Source organism: Mercenaria mercenaria, chromosome 5 (genome assembly GCF_021730395.1).
Source record: "Mercenaria mercenaria strain notata chromosome 5, MADL_Memer_1, whole genome shotgun sequence".
Taxonomy (NCBI): domain Eukaryota; kingdom Metazoa; phylum Mollusca; class Bivalvia; order Venerida; family Veneridae; genus Mercenaria; species Mercenaria mercenaria.
The window spans coordinates 52,472,879-52,489,320 of NC_069365.1; the positions used below are offsets into that span (position 1 = coordinate 52,472,879).

General features: G+C 33.0%; 1 protein-coding gene across 1 annotated transcript in view; it reads left to right on the forward strand.

The window, feature by feature from the left end:
- LOC123545601 (plexin A3-like) overlaps positions 1-16,442 on the forward strand; it is a 264,006-nt gene that overhangs the window by 23,426 nt on the left and 224,138 nt on the right. The window contains exons 4-5 of the mRNA XM_053543563.1: positions 801-1,010; positions 13,879-14,010. Of these exons, the coding sequence (XP_053399538.1) occupies positions 801-1,010; positions 13,879-14,010 (342 nt within the window). The remainder of the gene's footprint in view (positions 1-800; positions 1,011-13,878; positions 14,011-16,442) is intronic.

Consider the following 16,442-nt stretch of genomic DNA (forward strand, 5'->3'; position numbering starts at 1 on the left):
GTCACTAATACAAGTTTCCTCATGGAACGGCCCAACTTATATATGGGCAGAGAGAATTCATACGAACCAGTCACCACCACAATATACCAGACCAGTTAGAGCAAAGTTTAACAAAAGCTAGATAAGTTTCGATGCTGTGTTATAAACACTCCAGAATTGTACTACACATTCGCACTGATTCAACATTTGCATATATACTCAAAATCGCTGTTGTCATGTCCCACAAATCAACATTGACATTATAGTCTTATTAACTGACTGAGACCAGGAGATTTATCCTTTTTTTATAACGTGTTTAATAAATTCAAACTGAAACATCAAAATTTCGTCTTCCGTTACTTACTATAGATCGTCACTTCGATCAACGTCTCCTGTACTTAAAACGCCGTCAAAGTCCAAGCTTTATTATACTAGTGTAATACAAAATGCATGTAATGACTTTATTTCACTCCCACGACGTCAGACATGTTATGATTATGTTTTATAACATTTAAGTGGCATTTCTGTCACTTTTTAGTTCTTTACTATTTCGAACTATTATAATATTGAAAGGTACCACCGTGGAACAATTTTTTTTCTTGCTTGTAAGTCGAAGTTAATTATGAAACTTAGTAAAAATAGGATATGGTCTAAATTCTTCCCTCTGTGCTCCCTGAACTCGTATATGTCATCAATAATAAAATGATCATAACAAGAAAATCTTTATGACGTAAAGTAGAAAACAAAATTTACATTGTTACAATGGAAAACATGGTTTAGTGCGTTAATAATTGTAGTTTATAACTACTTTTAACATTCAGGCGGACAATGACACCTTCAGAGAGCCAAACCATTTCTTCTTGTGTAACACGGACAACCTGCCATTATATCGTCAGGTTATTGGGAATAAGACCCTGTCCTCACAGCCTGTCGTTGATTATGATGACGCTGAAATAACAGCTGTTGCAGTGTCAGTTTTAGAGTCCACACTTATTGCAACCTTGGGCACAGCAAAAGGAGACATTTTAGAGGTAAATAGCTTAAGAATCTTTAACAATATATATATATATATATATATGTATATATCCAAAATGTATTGATTTGCAATATAGTTTCACCCGTTTACGTGATCTTCAGGAGTTAAACTGTATATTAGGAATCCGGTAAACGCTCTTCTACCAGTCAATCGTCACATCGCAGAATGCTCAAAAGAGTTAGCTCAAAAGTTTAAGATAATGCTAATATATAAATTACAAGAAACAGACAGACTCAAAAGAAGGAGAAAAGAAACTCTATTTTTTTACTCCTGAAAATCACGTAAACGGGTGAAACCTGTCGAGTTACATTCTTTTATACTACTTAATTGGATTGGAAAAATTAAATATGTAAAAAATAAAAGGTATCTTATTTCATCTTATATATATCGGAAAAAAAAGATGAAATAAGATACCTTTTATTTTTTACATATTTAATTTTTCCAATCCAAGTAAGTAGTATAAAATAATGTAACTCGACAGGTTTCACATACATATTGAAACATGGACACTTTTATCAAATAAATTTTATGCATCTGTATATATTATTATAAATAGTCCATATATGGCAAGCCTTTCGGTTGCTGCTTTGCATAGAGGTTCTTTTCTTTCTTGTGTTTGATGTTTCAATGAAAACTCATTTTATACTTGAAAGTATAATATATGAATGCCTTTATGTAAAAACTAAGCAATGCCAACCAAATTAAAAGTAATTTTGTAACAGAGTACGTAGTTAGTCACGTACCAGTGGAAAACCGGAGAAAACTATAGGAATGACCTTCGTCCGTTCGTCTGCCCTTCCGTCTGTCCGTCTACAAATCGGGATCAAATTAATCAAAAAGTATTTAAGCTAAGTTCATAAAACTTGATATATGAATAGAGGGCAATACGTAGATTATGCATATACATGACTTATGCTAATTGGTCATAGGTCAACGTTACTATTGAGGATCTTGTTAAAATTGTTTCCGCTTTTTAATTTTTATATGCATTGGTGGACTGTCTCAGAGCTACGTAGAAACATTCCCAATGATGAGACAGTGTGTCAACAAATGATTTATGCTTGTTGGTTACAGATCAGGGTTACTATTTAAAGTCAAGTAAAAGTTTTTTCACCCCATTATATATATTGAAGGACTTTGTTACCATTACAAGCAATAGTTCCTCGTGACCTGACAATAACGCATGCTTGGTGGTCAAAGGTCAAGGTCACTATTGAAATAAAAATAAAAATAGCTTTTGCTCCTTAGCTTCTAAATGCCTTGCCGCATTTTTATATACACTCACACATATGTTCCCTATAACCAGATAATGTGTTGCTTGTATGACCCATGCCTCATCAAGTAGACGTCATAGTTAACATTGAAGGTCAAGTATAAAACTACCTGCTTCATAACTTTAAATTGCATAGAAGGAGATGGTGTTTAAAATACAGAAATGTTCCCCATGATTAGACATGTGTCTAGGCACTTGATCTATTGTTTGCGGTCAAAGGTCAAGGTCACTATTGAAGGGTCAAGTAAGTTTAAGTAAATTGTTTCTGCTCCATAATGTTTATGTGCATTGATGGATTATCTTAGCATTGCACACACATGTTCCCCATGGTGCAATATTGTGTCGCGTACATTATCTATGCTTGTAGGTCAGGGTCACTATTGAAATCAAAGAAATAATATTTTTTGCTCATCAATGTTTTGAAGCATTTCAGTCATAACACTGTTGCCAACAACCATAAGGAACGAACTCTCACGGAGTTTTCACCGGTATCGAATTTCTGTAATGCCACTGCGATATTAAGTAACTTGTTTGTTATATTTTTGTCATTATGTTGCCAATGGAAATAATTAGATTTTCTGAACATTCTACTTTTGCAGCTTTTATGCACGGATATCCAGCATAAATACTGTTATATAGAAATACAATTACCAAAGTTTATATATTTCCTATTTCTGTTTCATTTCGGTGGGAAATCTCAAGAGTCCACAAAATACACACATAAAACAGTCAAACAGAAGTCATAGAAAATAAATAATTCCGCTGTTGGTAAACCAAACAGATGCTTTAAACACTGGCTATTTATTCTAAATGCAAAGGGGGGTGGGGGGGGGGGGGGTCCCAGTTAGGTGTCTGCGCAAAATGTTTTTTGATTTTATTAATGTTTTGTGGTAATATACCTACATGTATTAAGTTTCATTAACAAGTGTTATTGTTACCAGTTTTTACTTACTTCTATAGATATTCACATTTAAAGTGGGTGGGGTAATCTGACATGTGACCAGCCAGGAACACAATTTCTGTTATTCTTTTAAAAATAGTTCTAACTTTTTACCTGAAACTTTCATGATAAAATAACTATGCAATGGACATTCACACAACATGTTGCATTTTAAATTGTACTGAATACGTTTTTAATCACGGAGCCACAAAGTGGTCTAATCAAATTTACTGATTTTCAATGGACGAACTTTACCAAAAAGCTAACACATTTTTCATTAGTTGAGATATTAAGGTGTTATTTTCAGCAGATATTGTAAACTAAATAAACATTAAAATGACAGTATATCAGTATATTCTGATTAATATTGGTAGAGTGGTACACTCTCAAACTGGGAAAAAGTGGGTGGGGTAAATAAATATTCGAAGCAACACTACAAAAATTGTGCAGTTGTTACGAAATGGCCTCAGATTGTCTATTACTATCTTAATTGTGCCACCATGAGTGGTGGGGGCATATAGATTTGCATTTGTCCGTGCGTCCGTCCGTCACTCCGTCTGTACGTCCATCCGAAGTTCGTGACGCGCTTAGATCAAAAAGAATTTGATATAATTTGATGAAACCTTGCAAGAGTCTTTATCATGATATGAACTTACACACCTTCTATTTTTCGTCTGGCTCCGCCCCCTAATTTTAGAGTTACTGCCCCTGGAATAGTAAAAATGCACATTTTCACCTTGTGACACGCCTGGCTTCAAAAGTATTTGATATAAATTGATGAAATCTTGCATGAGTCTTTATAATGATATGAACTTGCACATTTTCTATTTTTCGTATGGCCCCGCCACTATTTCTAGAGTTATGGCCCCTGAAATAGTAAAAATTGCACATTTTCACCTAGTGACACGCCTAGCTCAAAAAGTATTTGATATAGATTCATGAAACCTTGCATTAGTCTTAATCATGATATGAACTTGCACATCTCCTATTTTCAATCTGGGTCCGCGCCCTATTTCTAGAGTTATGGTCCCTGAAATAGTCAAAAATGCACATTTTCACCTTGTGACATGCCTAGCTCAAAAAGTATTTGATATAAATTGATGAGTGTTTATCATGATATGAACTTGCGCATATACTATTTTTATCTGGGTTTGCCCCCTATTTCCAGAGTTATGGCCCCTGAAATAGTGACTGATAAATGCACATTTTTACCTAATTATGTGCCTTACTCAGAAGTATTCTCGGTGCCTTACTCAGAAGTATTTAAATGTAAATTCATGAAACCTTGCTTGAGTCTTTATCATAATGTGACGTTTGCACACATGGCACTTCTTGAGAATTTTAGCATTCATTACAGAGTTATGGCCCTTGAAATAGCTAAAATAGTGGATTTTTTGTTTGTGATGCTCATAAAGTATATGGTATAGAATAATGAATCCTTTTCATAGTTTTTTGAGGCTATACCCCATTAAGACTGCAAACATTTGAATTATTTCCCCTTATTTGTGACAAATGTACCATGCGAGGGGTAGGGGGATGGGGAGGGGGACACACCCTGTGCCCTACAGACACATTCTAGTTTTATTAAATACAGACTTGGTTGATAAATTTTAACAATTTTTTTTTCACTTTAATAAGACTTTACACATGTGTGCCATGGAAACATCAATGCAGAAAATTTAATGTTAATTTGAACAATAGCTTTCCTCAAAATATACTGCCTCAGGCAAAACATTTTGTGAAATACTTTGAGCTTTCAGGGTTAATTTGGTTTGTCTACATGTCATGTTCAAGGTCCATGCTTTTTCCATGACACACATGTATAAAATGGGAATTTTTTGTTAAAATTTATCAATCAATGCTGTATTTAATAAAATTAAGATAGTAATAGACAATCTGAGGCCATTTCTTAACAACTGCACAATTTTTGTAGTGTTGCTTCGAATATTTATTTACCCCACCCACTTTTTCCCAGTTTGAGAGTGTACCACTCTTCCAATATTAATAAGAGTACACTGATATACTGTCATTTTAATGTTTATTTAGTTTACAATATCTGCTGAAAATAACACCTTAATATCTCAACTAATGAAAAATGTTTTAGCTTTTTGGTAAAGTTTGTCCATTGAAAATCAGTAAATTTGATTAGACCACTTTGTGGCTCTGTAATGAAAAAAGTATTCAGTACAATTTAAAATGCAACATGTTGTGTGAATGTCCATTACATAGTTATTTTATCATGAAAGTTTCAGGTAAAAAGTTAGAACCATTTTTAAAAAAATAACAAAAATTGTGTTCCTGGCTGGTCACATGTCAGATTACCCCACCCACTTTAAATGTGAATATCTATAAAAGTAAGTCAAAACTAGTAACAACAATACTTGTTAATGAAACTTAATACATGTAGGTATATTACCACAAAGTATAAATAAAATCAAAAAACATTTTGCGCAGACACCTACCTGGGACCCCCCCTTTACACAAACCAATGAAATATCATCATCCTTTTTAACAACATTAATCTTCAAGGGCTTTTTACAAGTGGTACATCAAACTTTTCTGTTAAGCCTTAATACAATAAAAGTGTTTGGACAATATAGTCTGCATACAACTTTTTATCACCATAAAACCTTTTAATTCTTGACAGGTGTTGGCTAGAAACATTTGATATGAAGAAATATTCTCGCACTTGTTCAACAAACAATAGTTTTGACAATACTTGATAAATAGGTGACAGACTAATCAAGGAAAAACTTTTAGATGTAATTACAATAATTTTAGTGATTTTTAAGACACAAAATATTATACAATTATCGACTTTTTCATAGGTTGATATCAGGATTTATCAACCCGAAAGGAGTTATATTCACCGAGCCGAAGGCGAGGTGAATATAACTATTTGAGGGTTGATAAATCTTGATATCAACCTATGAAAAAGTCAATAATTGTTTTATTACATGAATAAATGTAAAGTCAGTCTTGTTATTACAATTATTGTATCTTTAATAAAGAAATAAGGAATAAATTTAGCCCAAATCAGGTTGATATTGGTTTTCCAAGCACCTACTTCGATCTATTTTTATTTTCGTACTATTTATAACCCAAGATAAGTTGATATGATATGTACTCATTACTTTTCAAACCGTTTTCAGCCAATCAGAGAAACAATAGAATACAGTCGTAATAATACAGCATAACACAGTGACAGAATCATTTCTAATGGCTGCGTCCACCAAAGATTCTGGCCTTTATTATTTCTAAAGTTTTGAGAGTTATTTTGATGAAATGCAGCAGCATTTAAAGTTGCAACATAGGGGTTTCCTTGAAAAATGGACAAATGGCGAGATATGCGGTCTGTGTTTAAGTACGTTTGCGCTTATTACGAGAATTTTTTAAAGGCTATTTCCTGAAAAATATTATTTATAAGCATAATGATGACAGTTTCTTTGTTTGATGATATAAACTGATACAGACGTAATTGTAAGGTCCGGAAGCCGAACGTTTAGCCTGTCTACTAGGAGTTTTCTTGGCGTCCGGTAATCTGTTTGTTTATAAATTATGAATTATGCATTTTTCAATGAAATTATTGTACTTCACATATTAACATCAAATCAATATTTGTGTTAAATGTGGTCCTGGTTATAGATGTAATTACTGCCTTTTCCAATGTTGTTGTGTAGTTGGTGTGCAAAGACAAATGTTAACAAACAGAAGTATCAAAGATGATGGCAAGGATGAACTGTTGTGTTACACTATTCATAAACAAATTGATTACCAAATGCCTTAAAAATACCCAGAAAGACTAGGCTTCCAGTTCATGAAGGGATAGAACAAAAGCTAGAAACTGAAACTGAATAATTTGAATAAACACCTACTTCTATACAATGACATATTCAATGGCGTTGTACATGGTAATAATAATAATAACTTTATTTAAACAAACAGTTATGTACTTCGCAATCACGTTGATAAGCTTGAGACTAGTAATAATATAACGAACTACACATTTTGAGGACTTCAGCCTCATACTGAAAGAGCGATAAAATGTTACATGAACTTAATTTATTACCTTTACAAAACATAACATGATACACGCTTGAAACCTCTATACAGAGGTCGAGCGTATTTTGGATCAATAACATCTTAAGCGAGAGCAAAATTAGTGAAACGTAAAATGGCGGATATGAGCGAAAGTGAAAGTAGGTAAGTACACATTTTACCTAATTTATCTCGAGTTTGCTTATTTATGTATAAAGTCGTCCGTACATCGTGTGAAGACTGCATTGGTGTGTATGTTACAAGTAATTACAACAGGCGAGGCAACTTGTTAAAAAAGTTATTGAATGCATAAGTTGTTGTGTTTGTAAATAAAATGTAAACACGCCATCTGAAAGCACGAAATATTATCGTTAAATGGCCACATGGATTATGCTTTAGTCAAGAAATGCTGCAAACAAGCTATAAGACAAAATGAATTACAAAAAAGTGACATTCACATGTGCATTATATCCAGAAAACGCATTTTCAAAGTGCACGTACGTTTATTGGTTCCATAACATAACTGTAGGCCTATAATATGGTTTGCTGTGGCAGATAAACTGCGAAGAAAGCTATATGATAAATAAACATATTAATTACGACACATATCTGTTAATATCGTTGATCGTTTTAAATACTGACGTAGACTTTTATAAAAACTAAATTTTATTCTAGCTTCCGTATTTCTTCGAATTGGCTTCAAAGAACTTTGTTTTTGATTATTTTTTTCCATTTTTTCCCACTGTCCTGACTTTTAGGGCTAGGATATCATGAGCATTACATGTGACACCAATAGAAAATCTTTATAAATTTCATGCAAATTGTTTTTGTAATCGTGCACGGTCTGTAAATATAAAGTAATCTCAATACAATAAGGGACAGATATTTTTCCCGTTGTTTCAATTAATTGATGCACCTGTAATTTGGCTAGTTTATAGTTGAATCTTACTTTCTGTTCATATTTTCTCAAATATTTGTCAAATGTTTGAATATTGATTAACATAGTAGAAAGTTTTATAGAATCAGTTCTGTTTAATTACCTCCTTTTATGGATTGGATCGTACGAGTTCATGTACAGTATTGAAGGTATTGCTTTCCTTATACATAACATCTATTTGGAGAGCTGCTTCATCTGTTTTAACATTGATTTTAAAGCCTTATGGAACTGTAAAGATTCATGTAATAATATTTCATATGAAAGTGTGGCATTATATCCATTTATTAAAATCTGTACATGTATACCAGTACAGTGGAACGATAGTGTATTTCTTGGTCACCTTCGTAGTTTCCTAAATGAAAGAATTCCCGGTACTGACACTGTTCCTCATACTGGCCCTCGTGTTCTCATATTGGCTCACGAACCGGCCTTTTCGGAACGAGTCCCATGACAAACATTCCCTGGACGAACGCTCCCCATGGGGCTCGAACCTTCGACCTCCCGATCCCGAGGCGGACGCCTTAACCACTGGGCCACGGTGACCGGTTATGTAGATGTGTGTAAAATTGTGTCCAATAAAGCATAGCTGAATAATAAATTATCATATTGTAATCACGTCCGTAATCATAAGGGTTATGTTATCAAACTTTATATAATATATTATTATACTGAACTATGAACGACCGCTCTCAGATTAAAAGTTGACGTTACCAAATTAAACGGAATTTTATGCTCTCACTAAAACTGTTTGAAAATACTTTACCCGGATCCAAAATGTCAGAAAAGAAGTCAGAACAACTAAAATTACTAGAGCTGGAAAAAGTAAGCTAGAAATAGTGAATTTGAAAGTTTAAACATCCAAGTTAAAAAGTCCGTAAAGCATGTCAATGATGATTACAGGAAGACACTTGTGTTGTACCGTCGCAGAACCACACTCGTGAAATCTGAAGAGCACTTGAGCACGTCTACGCAATTTTTCTGTACCTTCACATACATTTAAAATGATGTGAATTAGAGAAAATTAATACCGATAGTTCTACAATGAATAGAATTTACCAGCCCACTTAGTTCAATAGGGAGAGCGCAGATCTACGTATTGCACGGTCGTTAGTCCAGTCCTCGAGCGAGGCGTATGTTCTCACTGACGATTTGATAAAAAGACACTGTGTCTGATTTCATGTTAGTACTGGTACAGAATCCAGGCACACTGGTTAGGTTATCAACCCACCATACTGTTGTATATGTATCTATATTTATACTAATCAGCTTTCTTTATATTTTATATCCGCATAAGTTGGCGGCTTTTAAAACTAAAATGGTATTTTTTTGTAATGTGAATTTTGGAATTCCAGTTAATATGATTACTCGCTTACCTTAAGATTGAAAATACAAGAGGTACACATTGTTGCTGAATTTAATATTATCAATTCGTATGTCATTTTAAAGCATTGAATAAAAAATCAAGTAACTGCTTTGTTTCAGATGGTATAAGAATAACATGAATGTCACGACTTTATGCAACCATTCTACACCAATCAGGTGTGGTTCTTATATGATTCTGGACGTGCCATTGCTTTACTGAGTGAAGTTGTACACGTATATGAATTGCGTGAGCGTTTGGTTAATGTTAAATATCAACAAGAAGTCGTTTTCAATCCTGGTTTCCAAGAAAAATAAAGGGAAAAAAAACCAAAAAAACCAAACGTTACTGTAAAATAGATGAACGTTTTTTTACTTTATAATTTTAGGCTAATTGAAATGGCCGCATCACACAGAACAGCATTAGTGCCTGTTGTGTGTTATTTTATGAATTTTGAATTTAATTATTCGAAAATTGGAATAACTAATATTCAATACTTCAAGTTTCGACTAAGTAATTCGATTTTTGACTAAACTATTCTATATATAAAACTGGATTGCGATTAAGGGCATTAAGGGTTCGATCCCCAGCTTCCGCACAGACATCGCTATATAACTCTTATTATTTAGCAATATGGTGACCGGCCGATACCTTATTTTATTCAAAAGCCATATGGCTGATTGACCGACTGTCTGTATTTTCTGTTTTGGAAGTCACATGACCGGCTGATCGACACTGTATACAGCTCTAATCCATGTGCACTATTCGTTTAACGCGTAAATCCGTATATCTATGCGAACCGGTGTGTTATACTCGAACGTAGTACATCACATATGCTGTTCCACATATCTCTGTGTCAATCAATGCTCTGCTACCGTCAGTGTTTTTTCCATTCTTTTTTGATATCTTGATATTCTTTTGTTAGTAAGTCAAATCTTAGTGGAATAATTCGACAGTTGGAGTTAGTAACGCAAATTTCGAGTTTCGTAAGTGGAAATTTCGAGTAAGTATTTGAAATTTTGATTACGAGTAACAACGAAACTTCGTTTAATAAATTCATCGTCTCTCGGAATTTTGAGTAAATGAGTCGAATTTTCTAGTTAACTCTTCCGTATGATCACCGATTTCTAAAATAAATATTTTTGTCAGAAGTTAGACAAGAAATGATGCTTTAATTTTCTTTTTACTCTCTTTGGCCTATCATAATTGTTGGAAATGAAGTTTTCTTTTACTGAATTTGTTTTGTTTGAGACTGAAAAATTTATTCATATGTTGGAGACTGAAAACTTATTTTAGCTGTTGGCGAATTGTTTACTAATATTCGGCGCTGCTGTTTCACTGGAGACTGTGTTTAGAGAAGATGTTTGGCATAGACGTCTGGTTGCTTTAGATGGAGAATTTTTGAACGCGAAGATGATAAGGACTTTCGTTTCCGCTGGCCCTTAAATAAAGCGTTAGTTTAGATTTTTTCTTGTAACGTGACATATTTTAATTGAAAAATGAATACAAAAGAAAATTAATTAAGAAATAAAGTAAAAGGCAAAACAAATACAGAATGGAATACCTGTCACAAACAAATCTCTGAAACTCAAAATAAATAGACTGTGCTATCATTCAACGTCCAATATATGTCTTGAAATCCTCTGAGTCTCAACAAATATATTTTCTCAATACGAGAAATAATCCCGGTAGTGCAAAATCTACACAATCTAAAACCAACCATTTTGAGAGTACATTTAGTTTATCCAACTTATGTGCATTCATACATCACATTTTATTGGCGATGCGGCCTCGGAATGTATTAATGATGTATAAGATAAGTTCACACGCTTCCAGTTAAAACATTGCATGTTACGAAATAAAAAAAGCAAAGAATGACAAAATGAATCCAAATTTTTAGATTTTTGATAAACATTTCCTTGTTGAGAATGCGAAAGTAATCAGTTAACACTCAATAACTTTTTATATATGATACAGTTCTTCATTGTAGAAACATTTATCCACTCGATGCACATTTTTAATAACCGCATAATTGTTGAAATAACATAATATTTTTAACAATACTGACCTCGTATCTTGTTTACCTACTGTTGCTCGCAATTTTATGTTTCGCGAATCTTTAGCTTTCGCTTAAAATTTTATCGAGCCAAAATACGTTTGACCCCCTGCTGTGGCTGCCAAATGAGCAATGCGATGCCCATAAAATTTCAAACAAACAGCCTTATTCTGATAGTGAGCTATTTTTTTTATCATTTAGAGAAAAATCTCCTGAAGGTTTAATTCTTGCAGTCATAGCAACAACAACATAAAAGATCAAAATCAATCATTTTTGTGTATATTGTCTGTATTCGGCAGTTTTATGAAACAGATATTCCGAAATCTATTTTTTCTGTTATGGAGATAGCTCAAATTAGTTTTGTTCACCTTAAATAGAGTGTCTTGTCCACAACATCTACCACTTGCATTTAACATAACTTACTATAAAGTTTACATTAGAAACTAGTTAACTTACTATGTGTTGAAACAAAAAGGCGTTAGCTGAGAAAGTGATGAAACAAATAGTTCAAATATTTAAGTAAAAATATTAATTTAAACATTACACTGTGATAACTCCTGGACATACAACAGTTTAATTTTCAAATATATAAACGAGGCTTGCAATCTACCAATAGGTAGCTCTGTTTGACACAAATTCAGCATTGTACATATCCTCTGGTACATTGCGCACTATAAGAGTAAGGCAACGGTTATCACACTAAGCGTGTCTTGCAATTTATTCCCAAATAATACGTGGTATACTTATACCAGATTGCACCATTATATAGCTAAAACTTCCACATCGTCCCATTATGAGGAAAGCTAGTTAAAAGGTAATGAAATAAATGGAAAAGACGCAAAATGCTCTATTTTTTTTAAAATAAATTTCACTGTATTTTTGTTACGTCTGATAACACAAGGTTACAAGACTTAATGATACATTCTTTACCTTGTTCCATTGTAAGGTATATTAAGTTCACAAGACAAACAGTAACGTCATCAGAATACCAATTTTATAACAACTATATCTTTGAGGAAAAAATACACATTTGTGGACCAATCTATCCCGCTTTGTATTATGCATCGCTATGAACAAAAGCCTACATAGCTCTAATATAAGCAATATGTTTCATGACCTTCAGCAGGTTATCACACAACACTCTTTGTACACTTTTATTTTCAGGTTCAAAGTATTAGGATTAGATTATCTAATTTACCAGTAAAAGTTTTCATTTTTTCCCGGCCGCAGGTCGGTATTGATTTAATCTTTACTTCCTGGTGTTAAGGTCATAAAACAACTGATTAAATCTGTACATTTTGATTGGTGGATGAAAAATTCCAAGGGTTTTGAATGGAATAGATAATATTTTCTTAAGGAGTGTGCAAGTGCTCTGAGCTGTATTGTTAGACAGTATAATCCGTTGCAAGACTCCTGTGGAAATAACTTACGTCATAAACCTGAATCTCATTTAGTAGAGAAGCTGCGACAGAGTGCAGCTACGGAGTGATTTCCCGTTAACGATTTACAGTCAACTCGTCTCCTAGTCTACTCGCCCCCTGTCAACTCGACCGTATTTTGGTCATTTGGTATCCCTTGACATTTTCAAATTTTCAAATTGGTAATTTCTTCCCCTACTTTCCGGCCTCACCTTTTTAGTCTTATTTTTGACAAAAGTTTCCTAGATTATAAGTAACATAATTATGATGTAAAATATTTGTTCTGTAAAATTAAAACAAAGTAAAATTAAAGGTCTAAAATAATAAATGCACCAATACTGATTGTCCTTGTGACCTCAGTGTACTAAGACCGTGGACAATTGAAGTAATTCATAATGTGCATTTCCAATATACACTTAAACATGTCAATATTAGACAAAAAAAATAGATTTTACAAAGACATTCAGAACTGTGGAATTAGAAAAGTGGTTTTTATAAGTACAAATTAAGACAGTTTTCTTTCATTTCATATTTGTATCTTTTCATAAATCAGTAATCACTTCTGAAAGAGTGGAACATGGCGTATATTTTTTTCCTTATGCAGAATGTTTTCAGAATTAGACTATATGGCAAATGAAGTTTCATTCAGACCTGCACAATCAATTAGTGGTAGAATGATTATGCTGCATTTTCTATTTGTTCATATAATATGTAGCATCAAACCAGCCCCTCTCTATTCTGTGATAAAGATATACAGCGACTTAGTATATCAAAAGTGCTGAATTTATTTAATTTCTGTTAACATCATTGATAGCAAGTTTTAAATGTTTTATGTTTACAGGCAGTTATATATCCGAGTTCTTCAGCTGTTAAAATCAAGCAACCTAGAATACATAATTTCGGCCGGGATATCCTACATGACATGCATACTTCACCGGATAACAAACACGTATTTGTGCTTACTAGGAAACAGGTATAGACGCAATATTTCTGGCTGTAAACCTGAGCAGTCTATTTATCACATTTTCTTCTGCATGGGGATGTATTCTCTACATCTAAATCTGTATCAGTTACTAACAGATTTTACTGCAAATGATACACTGGCTTCTTTTCCATACATTTCAGGATATATCGTTTGCGATTTGACTTCAAATATACAATTTCATTTGATGTACTTTACGTTGGAATCAAGTGGAATGATATGTAACGGTAATATTTAACATGACCGCAATATCTGTACTCCTTCGAATTATCTTCAAAACGTTTACAGGATTGTAAATGAGTCCTGGGATCTTGAAAATGACGATAAATGGTTTGTTATTTGTACCCAGCACCATTAATACATTCAACAAATTTTCAATAATTCATAAATCTTGACAATGACAATACGAGGGTTCAACGCAATAAGGGCGTATCTACATATAATTAATATATGTAGATACGCCCTTATCGCGTTGAACCCTCGAATAGTGTGTTTGGCAAAACATATAGCAAGCCACTTTTCATAAGGATAATTTTCTAGTTTCGAGAGGTTTCAATCATTTAAATATTTTATTGAATGTTCAAATAGGTCAGTTTAGCTCAACCTCAATTATATATTGTGATTATAAATTATAAGTTCGTATGAATTCTCTCTATCATATAATAATTTATAATACGAACTTGTATCCTAGCGGATCTCACGTAATGGAAAGTCAACTGCTCTGATTTTAATAATATTCCTTAATACAAACTTTCTCTATATATTCAGTGCATCTTCGAGATCTAGTTAACTTTCAGAGAGAGAAAATATAGCTTCTCTATTCCCAATCAGTTAAAATACTAAAATGTCTCTGCTGATTTGTGAAACATGAAAACAGAGATTTGAGTAAATATGCAAATATTGAACCAGTACGAATGTTTAGTACAATTCTTGTGTATATAAAGCAGCATCGAAACTAATCTTATTGGGTGAGAGAACTTGCTGTAACATGTTAGCGCTCGTTTGTACTGCTAGGCAGTAATTAGTCTGGTATATTAAGGTGGTGATTAATTCGTACAAATTCTCTCTATCTCTCTATTTTCCACAAAAACTAGCTATAAGCAATTAAACAATTCAGTGTCTTTCTGTATGGCCTTAATTTGAAGTTACTGAAAATAATGATCTATGAATCTTCCTCTGAGCATGATTTGGCTTTTAAATACGTACTTGCAGATAAAGACAAATAAAACATTGTTTAGTCGGACATGTTTCTATGTTTCTATAAGCACGTAAGTCTAAACTTGAGATATTACATTGAGGAGTTCATCAAAGTTTTAACTGTAGGAACTTTTATAATTCATACAGTAAGTCAATGACATTCTAAATCTTTCAGGACAAACGGTTACTGATTCATTCCAGCTTAATCAAATCTAAACAATGAAAGCAACCAAGCTATTTCAGAAAATGCATATCCAAACCTGCCAAACTAAATTCTCCAGAAGTAAAAGAAAATGTAGTCAGAATGAATGTAAGCAGAAGTCAAAATTTAAAAAAAATATTATATCCTATTTTCTATAGTTTCAGTTTAGCAAATATTTGACATTTACAGATACTACCTTTTATTTTATAAAGTAATTGTTTAAACTGATGGACAGATGTGGTATTTAAGTTATGAATTACACAAATTTCTGAACATTAGCTTGAATAATTTTACCCGCTAAAGGATGTAGCATACCTTAACGTTTGTATGTGCGCATGCCCAATCGGAAGCTAACGTGACGATTTACGACAAAGTTTACGACAAACTAAATGTGTTTGTATATTTATTCTTCTGAAAAAAAAAACCTGTCTCTGATCTGATGCTAAATGGTTTAATTATGCTGAAATAATGAATAATTACCACAGAAACGCTACAAACGATTGTTGCCTTAAAATGACGTTATCGACGTCATGACGTTACGTGTCAGTTACCGCGCAAAAGTAATAGCTTTGACATTGAAAGTACGTAATTCTGGGCATTGTTTTATTGAACTATTTTTAAACAGACATTATTTGCCAAAATATTTTTATGAGTCTTTCGCTCTGAATAATGATCAATATTCTGTAGTTGGATAAAAGGCTACTTATTACGGCCATTTTCAAACAAAAATTGGGCAGTTTGATTTGTAATACCTATTTATCCGTTCCATTGATAATTTGGTACTTATATACTAAAACTAAGCAAAAATAGTGATTTCTTGAATTAAATTAATGTTACCATGGAAACGAATCCCGTGACCTATATATCTAAATGATAAATTGAAAGGCGTTGACATTGGTCTATTAAAGGAACATAGCTTCAGTTTTCATCTGTATTTCAACACTTTATATATATCCATGAGAATAATAGTTGCAAGCGCAATGATTTTTCTATAAAAATGTCAGACGAGGAGTACTGCTGTAAG